Here is a 14,163-nt window from a genome sequence, read left to right as displayed (position 1 = left end):
TGATTTAATTTCGAAACTTAAAAATGATTATTTTACAGTTTCGCTGCATAGAAATGGCCTACATATCTACGTTTCATTTCCGGTCGCGTGGCGCTGCTCCACAGTTTTGCAATTTTAGTCAAATAATGATCATGACCAACATAGCTGACGACTGCGGGTGAATTTCAATACATTTCTCAATTATCGCAAGCTGATTGGTGCTCTATTCTAGGCCGGCTGGCTCCTCATCGCGGAAACTGATCTTCAGTGGACTAATTTTTGGAGTCTTCTGCATTTTCCACGCGCTTGTATTGCGCGAGTCAATATCCAGGTTCGAGTCAGACGCACGAGACCTCGTTTACGAGCAAGCTATGGCGTATATAACCGCAAACGTGCCTTCAGGTTGAGACAAATGATAAATAGAGGAAATGTAATAATAACGATTTATAACAGAAGTGGCAAAGTGGTACACATACTTCCCAAAAGAAAGTGTGTTTTTATTTTTTTTATAACGAATTCAAATTAATTATTTCCATTCGCAGCTGCTCACATTAATGAGCTTGATCAGGACGAGGATGAGCTCATCCAACACGTGCGAGAGAGACTTTTAGTCCCTCCGAACAACAATAACCCAGAATACTATCTGGACAGACCAAACGTCACCGACCCCTCGGAAGGACTCGCGCAGACTGTGAGTGGACTTCTTGGAAATATGGTAATCTTGCGACAAATTGAAAATTCAGTGACTTAGACTGCCATTTAGACGAAAGGCTTTTTCATAGAGGCGGGTGCTCTGGACGGAGAAGTGATGTCCAGCACCTTGCTACTCGAAAGGTACAACGAGTGGACCGGTATTCTGATTGAGCCTGATCCGCTCAACTTCCTCGACCTGCTAGGCAAAAACCGCAGATCGTGGCTCGCACCCGTGTGTCTCAGTTTTCTACAGAAGCCGATTATGGTACGTCAGCATTAATTTTTTTAGGATAGGCAACATGGAACATGCCTGGGTTATAACATAGTTGCATATGAATAGTTTCAAAATGATCTTTATTATATTTCTGCAGGCCTATTTTGCCCCATGCAGACAAATAAATGAATTGTATATATTATGTGTTAATAACAACGGCGTTTTTGATTTTTTTTTGTCATACATTTCTTTTGAGAAAAAAATAAGTACAGCCTTTGAATGCTCTATTCAAGAGGTGTTCTGTTTTTAAAATATATATTTTTTATTTTTACCGTGTTTCATTCTCACTTTGATTTACATGGTATTAGAAAAACAATCAAGCGTTGATAAGAGACTTCCTCGATCACATTGACAATCAAGCTATAAATAAACAAAAATGCCAATTCCTACGCGAGTACAATCCCGATTTTATAAATTTCTTTTTATATTTTTTTTAATACATTAAAAAATGTTTTCAGAGACGTTGAATAAAAAGTGTGGTTTTATTGAAGCATTGATAAATTCCATTTGCAATTCACCTGTTTGAACCTCTATTTCTCTCTCAGGTTTCGTTCGAGCAGAAGCTGAGTCTTGGTCGCATCCAGGGTGCCCCAGGGGCACGTAGGCCCGGTTTGGTTGACGTCCAGTGCGTGCCCTTGTTTAGCCTTCTCGCGGCATTAAACAGAACCAACGTGGATTTCCTCAGTTTAGACGTCGAGGGTAGCGAACTAGATGTACTCAGGACCATTCCTTTTGGCCAAATAGATATCACGGTAATTTAAACGTCAATTGTTGAAAACTTTTAAATATATTACTGGTCCAAAGGTGGTTTCGGTCGAGTTCAACAAGATCGTTGAAGGCCGGCAAGCGCTGAAGGACTTCATGAAGAGAAAAGGTTACAAAACACTGGAAGGAAGTGAGAAAACGTCTTGGGGAAAACAAAATTATATTTTTGTTAAAGAAAAATGATAATTTCCGAACTGCGAATATTTGTTATTTTACTTCACAAGTTTAATTATTGTTGATCGGTTTCCATTGCATGAGAGCAAATAGCCAATAATTGCTTGTGTACAGCAGCTGAAATATTATGTTTATTAAAATAATTGGTATATTATCTCACAGCTAAAATACTATTACTTTAGCAAAAAGAACTTTCGACAAGGATCCAAATCCTATTGGCTGCATACAGGGGTAGTTTTTTGGTCCGCAATCTTCAATCAAATCCTCGATGGCGTTGGTCATCGTTCCGTGCTTCAATTCACCGGTGATTATCTGACGCAGAATTTCACGCTTAACATTTTCAGCCAACAATGAGCTCTGAAAGGTTCATTTCAAGAAATCACGACATCACGAAAAGTGAGTTCTTTACCTCTTTTTTAAGCTTCTCTCCCGCTCTGCAGTAAAAATAAGGCTGAATCAAGTAAAACACCAGAAACGGCAAAATCGTTATGTCCCACCCCTGGAATGATTTTAATTTATCTTTATCATGCATGGGGAAAGTTGTGAAAAGTTAAGCCTCCTACCAACACGAAAAAATAGACCATTATTGAAATGTTTGAAATGTAATAAAGTATTATAATGCTCAACTGCATCGCAAACGTATCACTGATCAATTCGACTAATCTGAAATGAGAGTTGCCATTATCCCTTAAGAAAATATTAACAATATTTTAACCTTCTTGTATGCCGATGATAGCAGAGCCATTCACGAAATTCAAGGGTCATATTTGTTGAGTACGGTGCCGGCTTAAGAGCTTCGGACACAGTTTCTGCCAGAAATTTGATGTGCTCAGACGTCGCAAAAATGCAGCAATTGATGAAAGAGTCAGCAGCAGAGAGTACAAACGTAAATTGCCAAAATGCAAACGCTGAGAGGTACAAAAAAGAGGGCTTAATTTAAATTATCACTTTTAATGGAAACTCACAATGTAAAACGCTAAAGAGTATTTTCTGCCATGGCTGAACGATGAACCACCAGTAACCAGCAAGAGCTGTCAAAAGGATTTGAATATTTTCATTCGTCATGTCCACATAGTGAAACTTGACTGTACTATATAAGCTGAAATTGAGTTAGTTTTAAGAAAATGGAGAAATGCAAATATAAAGGGTACTCAGCTATCTTGAAGAAGGTGTAGAAAAGAGGAAAAGGTGACTGGATCAAAAAATATATCAAGGTTTTTTTGCGCATCATATTTTTAGCATCGATCAAGTTGTGCTGTGCATACAAATTTGTCTCATCGTTGGAAAATTTAGGAAACTCTGAAAAATCAAAAAGTAAAAACTTGTAAAGAGCATATAATTTTATTCTAACACTCACCCTCAAACATGCGCATAATTCTTTTCACTTTTGATAATTTCTTGTGGAAGATGAAGAAGTAAGTTATGATCAGAATTGCCATCATTGCCCTCTGACTGGCCACCAAGGTGTGGATCAAGGTAATATTTTCAACGTGCATCGCTTCTATAATCCCCAGAGCATAAACTAAGCACATAATAAGAGTCCGCAGTCGGGAGCCCCAGTTAAAAAGCCTCGCTCTCAATCCAGGCATTTCAAACTCTAGTAGCCCTGTAAGTTTTAGCAGACGCGCCGATATTTCCAACTCCATGTTGGCTGTTCATATGAACGGATAAAAATCGTTTACAAATAAGCCTTCTTTTTATGTGCACCAACCTAGTGAGACATAAAAGTTTCAAAATGTTTTGTCTGCAGTTGCCATGGTTTTGTCTTTTCTTAAATATGGTTTCTTTGCTCAAATGGTCCGGATGTGTGTTTTTCCGGGAAGAGTTGCTCTACCCTTTCTCATCCAAGAGCGTGCCGGGAAACTCTCCCGTTTATATTGCGTGTATGACGTTTTTCTCAGTAGTTGAGCACTGCAATTATATAATACTAAATATACATTCCGTATAGAAAAAATCGAGGAAATGAATTTATTGTGAAGCTGTGTATACCAGAAAAAGCATGCTGTTAAACTTTTTTCAATTTTGTTAAATTGTCGAATACCAACTTTGATTGAATTTTATTTTGTCACTGTATATCTATAATTTATGAAAAAATGCTATGAAACCTTTGACATGTTGAAATTTAATCGAAATAGCGATAAATGAAGCATAATTAATCCTCTTTCACAAATTAATGAAACTAATTGAGAATGAGTAATTGAAGTTATTGCTATTTTTGGCATAGGGGCTAAATAATCACATCACAATTATTCCAAAATAAAATTATGTATGTGTGTTGTACTGATCAGTTTCTTGTCAATCGTAATTTTCTCATATTGGGTTAATGAAATTAACGGTTTTTCAGCGACAGAATTTTTATTGTTACTATCTTAATTTACAGTCATTTTTATCAAACAAAACAAACATAATGAGAAGCGCACGTGAGTACTGCTGAAAAATACACAAAAGTTGCACTTATGGTTTTATACTTTTATAGTATATTAACATTGATGAGGCTTAAAAATACTGATAGTGCTGCGTATCCAGTTGCATAATACTAGGGTAGTTTCTTGTATAATAACAATAAGAGTATAGTTAAGTCCTAATATCACTGCAATCGATCACAGCTCAGTCTTCATTAGTTATGTAAAAAAATCTCGAGAAATAGTATGTGTGTTTACATTATTAACAATGTCGGGTTCAGTTTTTGTTATCCTCTCACACTTGCGTTGCTCCTGACGATTTTTTTCTGCTTGGTAATGGTTTGCTGTAGAGAGGGATGAGGAAGGTGAGAAAGCCAGCTATCACAGTCAAAACACCAGCAAGGTAAAACGCCAGGTCCCAATTTCCAGTCAAGTCGGAGATCATACCTTGAAAATTACAAAAATTAAACTAAATTGTAATATATTTAAACTATTGCATTATAGGGTAGAAAGAAACTTGGAACCTCTAAGTTTGAATTTTTGGGCTAAAAATATTTGTAACTTGTTAATATATATATGAAATATTAATAGATAATAGTATTTTTGGTTATAGAGGGAAAAAATTTACTGTAATTTAAATCGGACCTGCTAATGGTGGACCTATCAAATTCCCAGCACCCTGCACAAGCAGCATGAGGCCGTACGCGGCCGAGAAGCGTTCCATGGCGACCAGTTGGACGAGGAGGACGGGAGTAAAGGAGTAGTTGGCGGCGAAGGAGAGGCCAAAAAAGATGACTGCCGTCATCAGCCCCGCGTATGAGCATACAACCAGTGGCATCACAAATATTGAGATGCCGCAGACGATCAAGCAGACGGCGTATGTTTTGCTCACTGGCAGCCATGGCTTGTCGCCGGCCCAGCCCAGGAACACCATGGCCAGGGTGTTGGGCACGCCGATCACTGAGATCAGGAAAGCAGCTTCATTCTGCAGCAGGAACAATTATTTAAATTTTACTCTCTTAAAATGTCCCTGACAAGGATTAAAAATTTATTTCTTAGCAAACCAAAAAAGCAGTGTAAAAAATGTGCCAGAGAGAAAATGTTAAATAATTGTGCTCACATCTGTGTAGCCCTTCCGAAGAAGGTGCTCCGCGAGGTAAAGGTACGGCACGATGAAACTCATGAAGAGTAGCAGGGTGCTGACGGAGAGGAGCAAAAAGGCCGGCTCCAAGAAGAGTCCGGCATCGAGCCAGTAGTGCGGCCGCTGGACCGGAGCCCTAGAAGGAAGCTTCACCTGCAGTAGAAGGTCAGGGCAAGAGGTGGCGCGGTTGTCTTCGCTGAATTCTCTCCTTGGCTGCAGACACACCATAGCACCGCGGTAGGTCAACGAGTGTCTATGGAGAGAGTTACTATTTCACTATGGTTTTTTTTTCTTAGATTTAACACTCAAGTTATATTGACGGAGTTTTGAAATTTTAATCCATGAACCATGAAACAACGTCAGGTAAATTTGAAAAAATTAATAAAACAAGAATGAACGTGGCATTTTTAGTCAAAGAATCGTTCTCTGGATTTAAGGCTCACCTATGTTGCACAAGCTGCCCTTCAAGAGGTGCTGGAGTCAAACTGCGTCTGACCTTCTCAGGCTCCTGCACGCGCAATGTCTCGCACGAGTTGTTGTTGTCGTTGTTTCGCTGATTCTTTCTCTGTTTCAGGATGTACTGTGGCTCACGCATTAACGCACCGCAAACGCACATTTGCAGAAAAACGCCGCCTGGAAAGCAATTAGCAGTTTTAACGAGAATGAATTTGGTCCTTAGTGATTTCCTACCGAGCAAAACCGTGGCGCCACGCCAGTTGTAGGTCTCAATGAGCAGTTGCGTGACTGGCGCCATGATGAAGGTGCCGATGCCGGTGCCGCACACCCCAAGCCCGTTGGCCAGGGACAGCTTCTTGTCGAACCAGTAGGCGACGCCGACCACAGCTGTCACGTAGCACAACGCCATGCCTAGACCCGTGATGACGCCGTATGTCAATAATAGTACTTCTATTGAGCTCCCTGTAGAAATAGGAATACTAGTTGATTCATAATTTATTAGCGAAAATATAGGAGGTCCAAATTTTCTCAATTTCTTGACTTTTGCTTCAATATTTTCATACGTTAAAACCGTTAAAAGAAACTTACTGTCACACACAAATGAATCGCAATACTTATAGCCTCGCGTGGAAATTTTTGTTTCCTTGCCGCAAATGTAAAAAAAAACATCGTTATATTTTAATATCAAGGTTTAAACAATTAATTTTTAACCCTCGAATAGGATTTTAATCTTTGGATTTCATTTGGGTGTTTTATTTAGTTTTTCGCAATCTGTTAGGTGTCCATTACTTTAAAATTGGATTTTTATACTTTCGAATGTTAACTTGTACCCTCGGTTCGTAATTTTTTAGACACATAAGTTCAGTTATACTGGTATCATTTTAAACTATCGACTTTATCAAAGCCTCAAAAATTCAATTTGAAATTTTAAATCTGAATAAAAATCCAGCAATTATATTTTCACTGTCTTATTTCATTTTGCTTTAGTGATTTCATTTAGAACAGGAATCAGTGTAAATGCGTGCTATTAGTTTCAAATTTGAATTAGTGAGATACAGCTGTTACTAATTAAAAAGGTATACATTTTTTATATCAACGCGCAAGAGCATGAAATATCCATTGGAACATTAACTCTGATCTGATTCTTTTGGGTCAGAACTATTAAAAAAGCACCATAAAACATCTGAACCTTATATCGCTAAAAAAAGTTATAAATTATAATGTCTTATGGCCTCCCCAAAAATAAGATAAATGCTTTTTTGCAATACATATAAATTACAGATGATGAAAGCGATGAAAGAAAACAGTGAAATAACTCCTTCCCTCTATTTTTGCCCGCCCTGCTGTATTTTTATATGTATTCTCTCCTTGCTGTCTCGCGCACCGTTTTTACTTTCTTTCTATACGCATATCACAATATACATCCTTTAACTTGCTCTCATGTCGCAGAGGCAAGCTTCAAGCTGTCAGCTCAAGTATGGATTGTTCTCTAGAACAGCTTTGAAGCTGAACATCCTCGCACCATCACTTGTGTTTGCTTTTCTGACAAACAAAATATGCCCCGTCGAGAAAAGTGTGCAGCTCGATTCTATCGATCGGGCGAAAGAGTAAGTTTCGCTCACCAACGACGGCGCTGAGGACGAAGCCGGCGGCGCCAAGGACTCCACCGAGAATGGTCATCGAGCGGCAGCCAAAGCGCTCGACCAGGTTGCTAGCCAGAGGCCCTGAGAGCAGCGGCACCGCCAAGAATAGCGCATTCACCCACGACGTCTTGCTCTTGCTTTCGTGGAACTCCTTCAGCAGCTCCTTGTAGATGAGGCCGAAACTGTAACTGATGCCGTCGAGAATGAGCGACAGCGCCAGCGAGCACACCACCACCACCCAGCCCCAACCACCGTCCGTGGGGCCATCCCGCTCGTCTTGTTGCTCGTCACCGGTGGAGCATACCTCTATATTTACGCTTTCCGCACTGAAATCAATAATTATTTTTAGCTTCCAAATCAATTTCTATCTACGTTACAGTCGAAATACGTGCTGTATCTTAATATTGGTATTGAAATAATGTAGATGTAATGTAAATTAAAGAAATTCCATCATCAAACATTGTGGTTTGGATTAGTTTCATTAATTTAAGTGAACCATTCAAGTGTGAACTTTTAACCAGTTTCGGAGAATCCAGCTCGCCATAATCTATGGGGTGAAAGTACAAATTTATACTCTATTAAATAATTTTGTTGCAGAAAAATAATAATAATATATTAACGTTACAAAATATGTGCGCGTGTTTTTTGTAAAAATAATTTTTTTAATCTCATAAAATGTATTCAAGTAAATTAAAACTCTGAACTCAACGGAGATAAGATCTTTTTATTATTTTTCCCGTATTTTCCGATCAAGAATGCAACCAACATCACGTGAAAATTATTTCTTAAGAAAGATGGTTTAGTTTTGTAATTTTAAACCAATGTGCTATCAGCCTGTGCTATTTTCATATCTTTCTTGGAAAGCGAGTATTTTGCAACTTATTTGAGGCTAATTTTCCTGGAATAAGAGTTACATTTACTTTAAGTTGAATGAAATATAAAGTTTGCAAATTTTCAATGGTCATGCATGGCCACAAATTTTAGTACTAATAAAATAGAAAATAATAGATTTTAATGTTTTCCATTTTTTTAAATCGCTGTAGAAAATCGATATCTTTTAATCCTTTAAAACTATTTTCTTAATAAGTTTTGTATCACTTTCAGGGATTTTAACCGATGATGTTACGATTGTCAGGTAAAAGCCCTGACAATTATTAAGCACTCAGAAAACACGTAATTGCTGGAAACGCTGCATGTGCAAAAGAAATTCCGCTTTTAAAAATATTTTTCACTCAATTGCTGAGCAACAGATTTCAACACGGAACGAAGTATATTTATCACGTATTAAAATTTTAAAGAAGAGATTGAGCTATTAAAAGATTCAACTTATTTCACAGACATGTATTATTTCAGTTTAGTACCCATATTTAAAAAATTCGTTGCCTCTATGGTGACTACTCTTATTTGTATATCATGTTCAACATACAACTGTAAAAAGCATGGCATCAGCTAAGAAGCAGTCACAATTCGTTGGTCTAAAACGCCTTTTGAGGCCACCGAACTACCTCAAGCATCTATTTAATATTGCGAAGGCAGTGAAAGTGCGAAATGTAGAGCAGCAATTTGACAAGACACTAGCACACAACACACCTTGGCGAGTGTTTGAAGGTGGCAGATCGGACCGCGGCAGGTAACTGCTGTGCCACGGGCGAGCCGTCCGTGCTCCATCCGACCAGAGGAGCATTGCAGCTGGGAGTTACTACGATGGTAGGCGTTGAGCCGTACATGTAAGCACAGTGCCTGCAACGAACAAAACGCACAAGTAAGAAACATTATTTTGTACCCTGTAAATTAGATTATTTTGTGTCTTGACTGAAAATTTTTTTAAACGCGTTGTAAGCGTAACTATTTGATATTTTTTTATAATCTGTTTAAAATGTATAAATGGATTGGAATTTAAATACTTGGATTTCCGCATTTTGCCGGCTGAGCGGAGTTGACAATCAGCAATGAGCACTCACAGAGACTAAGACTGCGGCTTTGCTCTCTCGTGTCACCTCCCGCGCGATATATTGTGCGCGGAAGCTACTTATTCCATTCTCACTTTCGCACTGCAAGCGTGACGGCGGTTCGCGCGTACGAGGGTAAAAGTGATGATTAAGACCGAGGTGAAAGAACTTTACAATTTCATCCATCCCGCGAGATTATCAGCGTGTTAATAGTTTTAATGATTGGAGACGAGGCCAGAGGAAAGCCGGTTTCCTGCTTGGTACTTCTTATCAGTGAAATGGCACGAGTTAATTTCAATTACGATTTATTAATTTATTGAAGTGATTCACCTTTTTTAGTTTACTTATAATCGAGATAAGGAACAAAGTCTATGATTGAATTAAGAATTTATTTAGCTCATATCAAACTTTCGATTGGCATGAGAAATTAATTGGGATTTTTGAGCTGTAAATCTGTTGTGACTTGTTGAGCTTCCTCTTAGCAGCACTATGACCTCCATTTCTTATTATGGTATCCCTTCATACACAATATATTTCGTCTCGTCCTCGATTTCCAAATAAATGGTAACGTGCAAAAAGGCTAGGCTATAACTAACAATGTTTTACAGCGCGGGGGTAAAAATGCAGTCAATCTTTATGAGACATTCCTTATCAATTATACGCAATGTCAGCCCGCACTAAGCAATATTTTCATATAGCAACCGTAATTCCCAGTGTTGCAATACGCTTAACTGTCAAAATTTGAACGCAGTTAGTTGCTGCATTTACAATGGTAACAACATGTAGCATTTACGTTCATTTTCACGTTATTTTGATTGCAAGAAGTATGTCACGTTCATGTGTGTGTTTTGGCGCACACGTGTAGAGCGTCTGGCCGTGCCAAGATGCGCACATTGACTTGTCGCACTCTCTCACATAACAATTACTATTGCTTCGATCGCTCTTTATCCACTCCCGGTGCCAAGGTAACAACGCAAGCAACAAACATCATTCGCGAAGTGCGTTGAGAAAAATATCGCGCGACTTCTTGTGATTGACCTGCGCATGACTTTATTTCAACAGGCCTTGACTCTGTCGCAATTTTGATCCAAGCGATTAAGCTGGACTGAACAAGCTGGGGATAAACTAATTGTTTTGGATATAATCCAAGTTATACGGACTTGATATCAATATTATAGTTCTAGTGCATCTTACCTTTGACTTTATGTCTATCTTGAGGAAGTTCAATATTTTCGCGCAAAGCTGTAGAATGCCTTAAATTTTGAGAGTTTTTCTTAGATACACGTTAAACTTATGAAAATGAAGTACAAAAAAGCCTATGAAATTGTTGTTGTTTAATTCAATGGAAAAAATAAAAAAAATTAAAACATTGAATAGACACATGCAGTAAATATATTTACATCAACGCTGTTTTTGTGTGATTTGTGTAGGGAATGAAAATATTCATAAAGTAAATTGATTTCGTCAAATCTTTAAAACAACAGAGTTCGTTTTTTCCTCACTCTTCCCGCAAAAAAATAGTAAAGTCTGCTCCACATGCTATTTTCTAATCATCTGCTACTGTAAATTATTTCCTCCAACATCAAAATTATTATCACTCTAAAAATCTTGTCTAAAGAAATCTCAGGTTCTGTTTTTCTCGAGTGCGACTGCTGTTGTTCCCAATTAACAGAGGATAAAATAATCGATCAGCTCTGATTTCCTTTTTTTCTTTCAAGTGACGTGAGTGACAGCCGTGAGTTGTCGGCGAACTCTCAATAATTAAAAGTCACATACAGCAACAGTCAGCGCAGAGTCATAACGAGAGCAAACGCGCAAACATTTATGTGTGTGGTAAACAAGGAGGCGAAAACCTTGGCGAGCCGCTGATAATTGCAGAAGACAGTCGTTCGCTTTTGTTTGCCAATTACTCTAGTACATCTAATTATCGAGAGGAAATGGAATACGAGCATTTTGTCATCAAATCTGGAATGAGTCGAGAGTGAGCTGGCGTCCGCGAGCGTATACTTGGCCCAATTCGCGGAAATATGTACGGCTATATAGTGTATAGTAATAGACACGGCGGAGCAGTAGAAAAATCATTGCACTCTCGCTGGGCTCTCTCTTACCAAGCGCGCTTGCTGTTAAAATTAGTCCGGCTCGACACAAGTCCGATATTATTCAATATTCCTTTGCACTCGCGGAAAATAGATGAGCAGCTGCTGTTTGTTTACCCTTAAATTGGGGCAGCGTGCGCAGTATTATTTTGAATCAATTCGTTTCGAGCTAATTCAAGATCATTCAACATTATTGGCATGCTCTAAATAATTAACTATAGATTTACCTGATACTCTCATGATTTTAAAGTATTCTGAATAATTAAAAAGCCGGTTGCTTTTGATGCCATCTTAAAAAGAAACAAGTGCATAGATAATCTTGTTTAACTTAAAAAATACTTCACAGCGAAATATTGCTATGATTTGTTGCAAATAAATTGCTTCTTTCGTTGCTGGTCAATTAAATTCTACGTATTTACCAGTAAGGAGGCATGGAGAGGTATGAATTTTTTCCGCCAAACATTTTCCAGCCCAGAGTGTTTCTGACCAAATGAACTGCACAGTTAACAAGTGACTTTTGACGCGTGTTGCTACCTGAGGTGAGCGTCTCCCCAGATGTAGAATATTCCAGAACCCGGAATTCGATGCTCTGCCCCACACGCAGGCCCTCATGGAAAAATACAGGAACATAACTAGTAGCATGAATGGATCAAGTGCATTATACTGCATCCCCTTTTGCGCAACACACGCGCGCGCTAGCGCGGTCGACTTGCCCCACTTTGATAATAGCATTCCTTCTCCGAATATGCTAATGTCAAGAATGAGATTAGCGTGGCTTCTAGTATTTTATTACAACTTAATGCCATTTTACTTAATTTTATGATATTCAAATTAATTTATATCGTGCATTTAAGTTGGTTCTTAAAATTTCTTTCAATTTCTTTCTCAGCAATTTCTTTCAAATATACTGCATAATGTTTTTCTCCTTTTGAAATTTTATTTGAATAATCTTATTTTAATATTATTATTTAATAATTTAAATCATGTTTATTAGTGATATTTGTTTATTATTTTAAATAAATATTTTAGCTCTCTGATTGTTCCATGCTGGCATATCATTAGGCGTTCAATGCTTGAATGGTGAAATATGTATGATTAAAGCACACCTCTGAACCCGCGAGACTATTGCAAAAACATTTTTTTTCAAAAGCAGTATAGGTTTCAAAGCCGAAATATTTTGACTGATTGTGAGAGTAACCAAAAATATTAATTATGAAATATTTTATTATGATCAAAGAACACTGTGATCACAGTCTGATCAAGAAAAAATTTTCAGCAAAAAATTATTTATGAAAATCACGCGTGCTTGTTTTTTATAAACAAACATAATTTATGTTTACCCATTTAATTCATGTTACACAAATATATATAATTATGTTATCTAAAAATGAAAATGAAAAATGTAAGTGGCAATCAGATAAATGATGCGTTTGTAATCTCTGTACAAAATAAACTTTATAATTTATTTACTTCCCGTGATGTTTTGCAAACAGTGAATTTTATGTTTCAAAGAGGCTTTGACATATACCTTTTGGCACGAACTGTAGAGACAAGAAAATCATGTTAAAAAAATACCCATTACGGTCATTCAGGCGAAATAGTGCAAATGATTCTACTCTGAAACCAATTAACACGAGTCTCGCCTTGCCTAATCCTCAAGTGACACAGTTCTCGTCAGTCAAGCGCGCACACACACATATTTCTGGCAGTACTAATTCAGTGCTTTCCGCGCCTCTTCAAAAATATAATATGACAGAGTCGCAGTGCGCGCGCGGTCTATAATGAAACAGATTTTGAGATTAGTGGGCGCGCGGCCAGCGTGGCCCAATTAGGCCTGAAAATTTGGCCGATCTTCCCGCGGCATCTCCATCCTCTGAACGCTCTGGAGCAGCGGCCGCCGTCGACGGGACGGAGAAAGGGAATTCGAGACACGGCAGCCCAGCGGGGCAAGGACAAGGCCGGGTGTGTCAGTATTTTTAGCAGCCGATTGACCGGCCGCTCAGTGGCCACAACAAAAGAATTATTATTGCTGCTGCGGGACCGACGTCTGTCTTACCGTGCTGATGGGGCTGCTGGTGACGCCGGCGGCGATTCACTGCTCGGCGCCCACGACCCACTCCCTCGGACTGCGCCACTTTCGCGCCCCGCCAACCCCTCGCCGGAGTGGGTCACGCATGCGCCCGCCCACGGTGAGGCAGGTCGCCGACACCCACCGATTGCCAATGCCGCGCGCCAAAGGGTTGGCAGCAACATACAATTTGTATAATTGCGCGCGCGTGTGGACGCAGCTTTTAACGTTCGTCCCAAACATTAAACGGCTTCTTGCAAAAAAAATCAGCTAAATATAACCTAACTATAATTAAAAATTGTTGGGTAAATTCTTCTCTGCTCTTCAGCAAAAAGAACAAATGCCAAAAACAGTGTGGTAGGTGTAACTGAGATTAAGATTGATTTCTTTGGTCAAAATCTCATCAGATTTATAAAAAAAATTGTCGATGTTAGAAGTTTTATTCCTCAAGCAGTTTCGTAAAAATAGGTATAACTTCCAAAAGACCAACAGTTATTAAAATCTGGTGCTTACTTCTATAATT

The 14,163-nt window shown here is 38.6% G+C and overlaps 2 protein-coding genes and 1 long non-coding RNA gene across 4 annotated transcripts; 1 reads left to right on the top strand and 2 right to left on the bottom strand.

Moving 5' to 3' along the window:
* Positions 1-97: 97 nt before the first annotated feature.
* Positions 98-2,046, top strand: LOC135935837 (protein Star-like). Its single transcript, XM_065478402.1, has 7 exons — positions 98-157; positions 212-381; positions 433-468; positions 522-694; positions 743-937; positions 1,492-1,698; positions 1,751-2,046. Exons 1-7 carry the CDS (start codon positions 126-128, stop codon positions 1,892-1,894), a joined length of 957 nt encoding a protein of 318 aa, XP_065334474.1. The 5' UTR covers positions 98-125; the 3' UTR covers positions 1,895-2,046.
* LOC135935838 (uncharacterized) lies at positions 1,535-2,262 on the bottom strand. The gene is made up of 4 exons (XR_010574253.1): positions 2,063-2,262; positions 1,933-2,002; positions 1,741-1,853; positions 1,535-1,675 (listed from the first exon to the last, which is right to left on the bottom strand). It is a non-coding gene; the product is annotated as an uncharacterized LOC135935838 (long non-coding RNA).
* A 2,070-nt stretch (positions 2,263-4,332) lies between these two features.
* On the bottom strand, positions 4,333-13,863 carry LOC135938080 (monocarboxylate transporter 12-like). Of its 2 annotated transcripts, none has more exons than XM_065481590.1 (8): positions 13,629-13,863; positions 9,118-9,267; positions 7,507-7,853; positions 6,119-6,346; positions 5,872-6,061; positions 5,408-5,681; positions 4,933-5,272; positions 4,333-4,734 (listed from the first exon to the last, which is right to left on the bottom strand). In XM_065481590.1, exons 1-8 carry the CDS (start codon positions 13,823-13,825, stop codon positions 4,583-4,585), a joined length of 1,878 nt encoding a protein of 625 aa, XP_065337662.1. In that variant the 5' UTR covers positions 13,826-13,863; the 3' UTR covers positions 4,333-4,582. The 2 variants fall into 2 exon arrangements, with proteins under 2 accessions (XP_065337662.1, XP_065337664.1); XM_065481592.1 differs by lacking the exon at positions 13,629-13,863 and adding an exon at positions 9,432-9,596.
* Between the last annotated feature and the right edge of the window lie 300 nt (positions 13,864-14,163).

The sequence above is a fragment of the Cloeon dipterum genome, chromosome 2 (assembly GCF_949628265.1).
Source record: "Cloeon dipterum chromosome 2, ieCloDipt1.1, whole genome shotgun sequence".
NCBI lineage: Eukaryota > Metazoa > Arthropoda > Insecta > Ephemeroptera > Baetidae > Cloeon > Cloeon dipterum.
The sequence above is the reverse complement of the archived record's forward strand: the minus strand, read 5'-3'. Positions and strand labels throughout refer to the sequence as shown.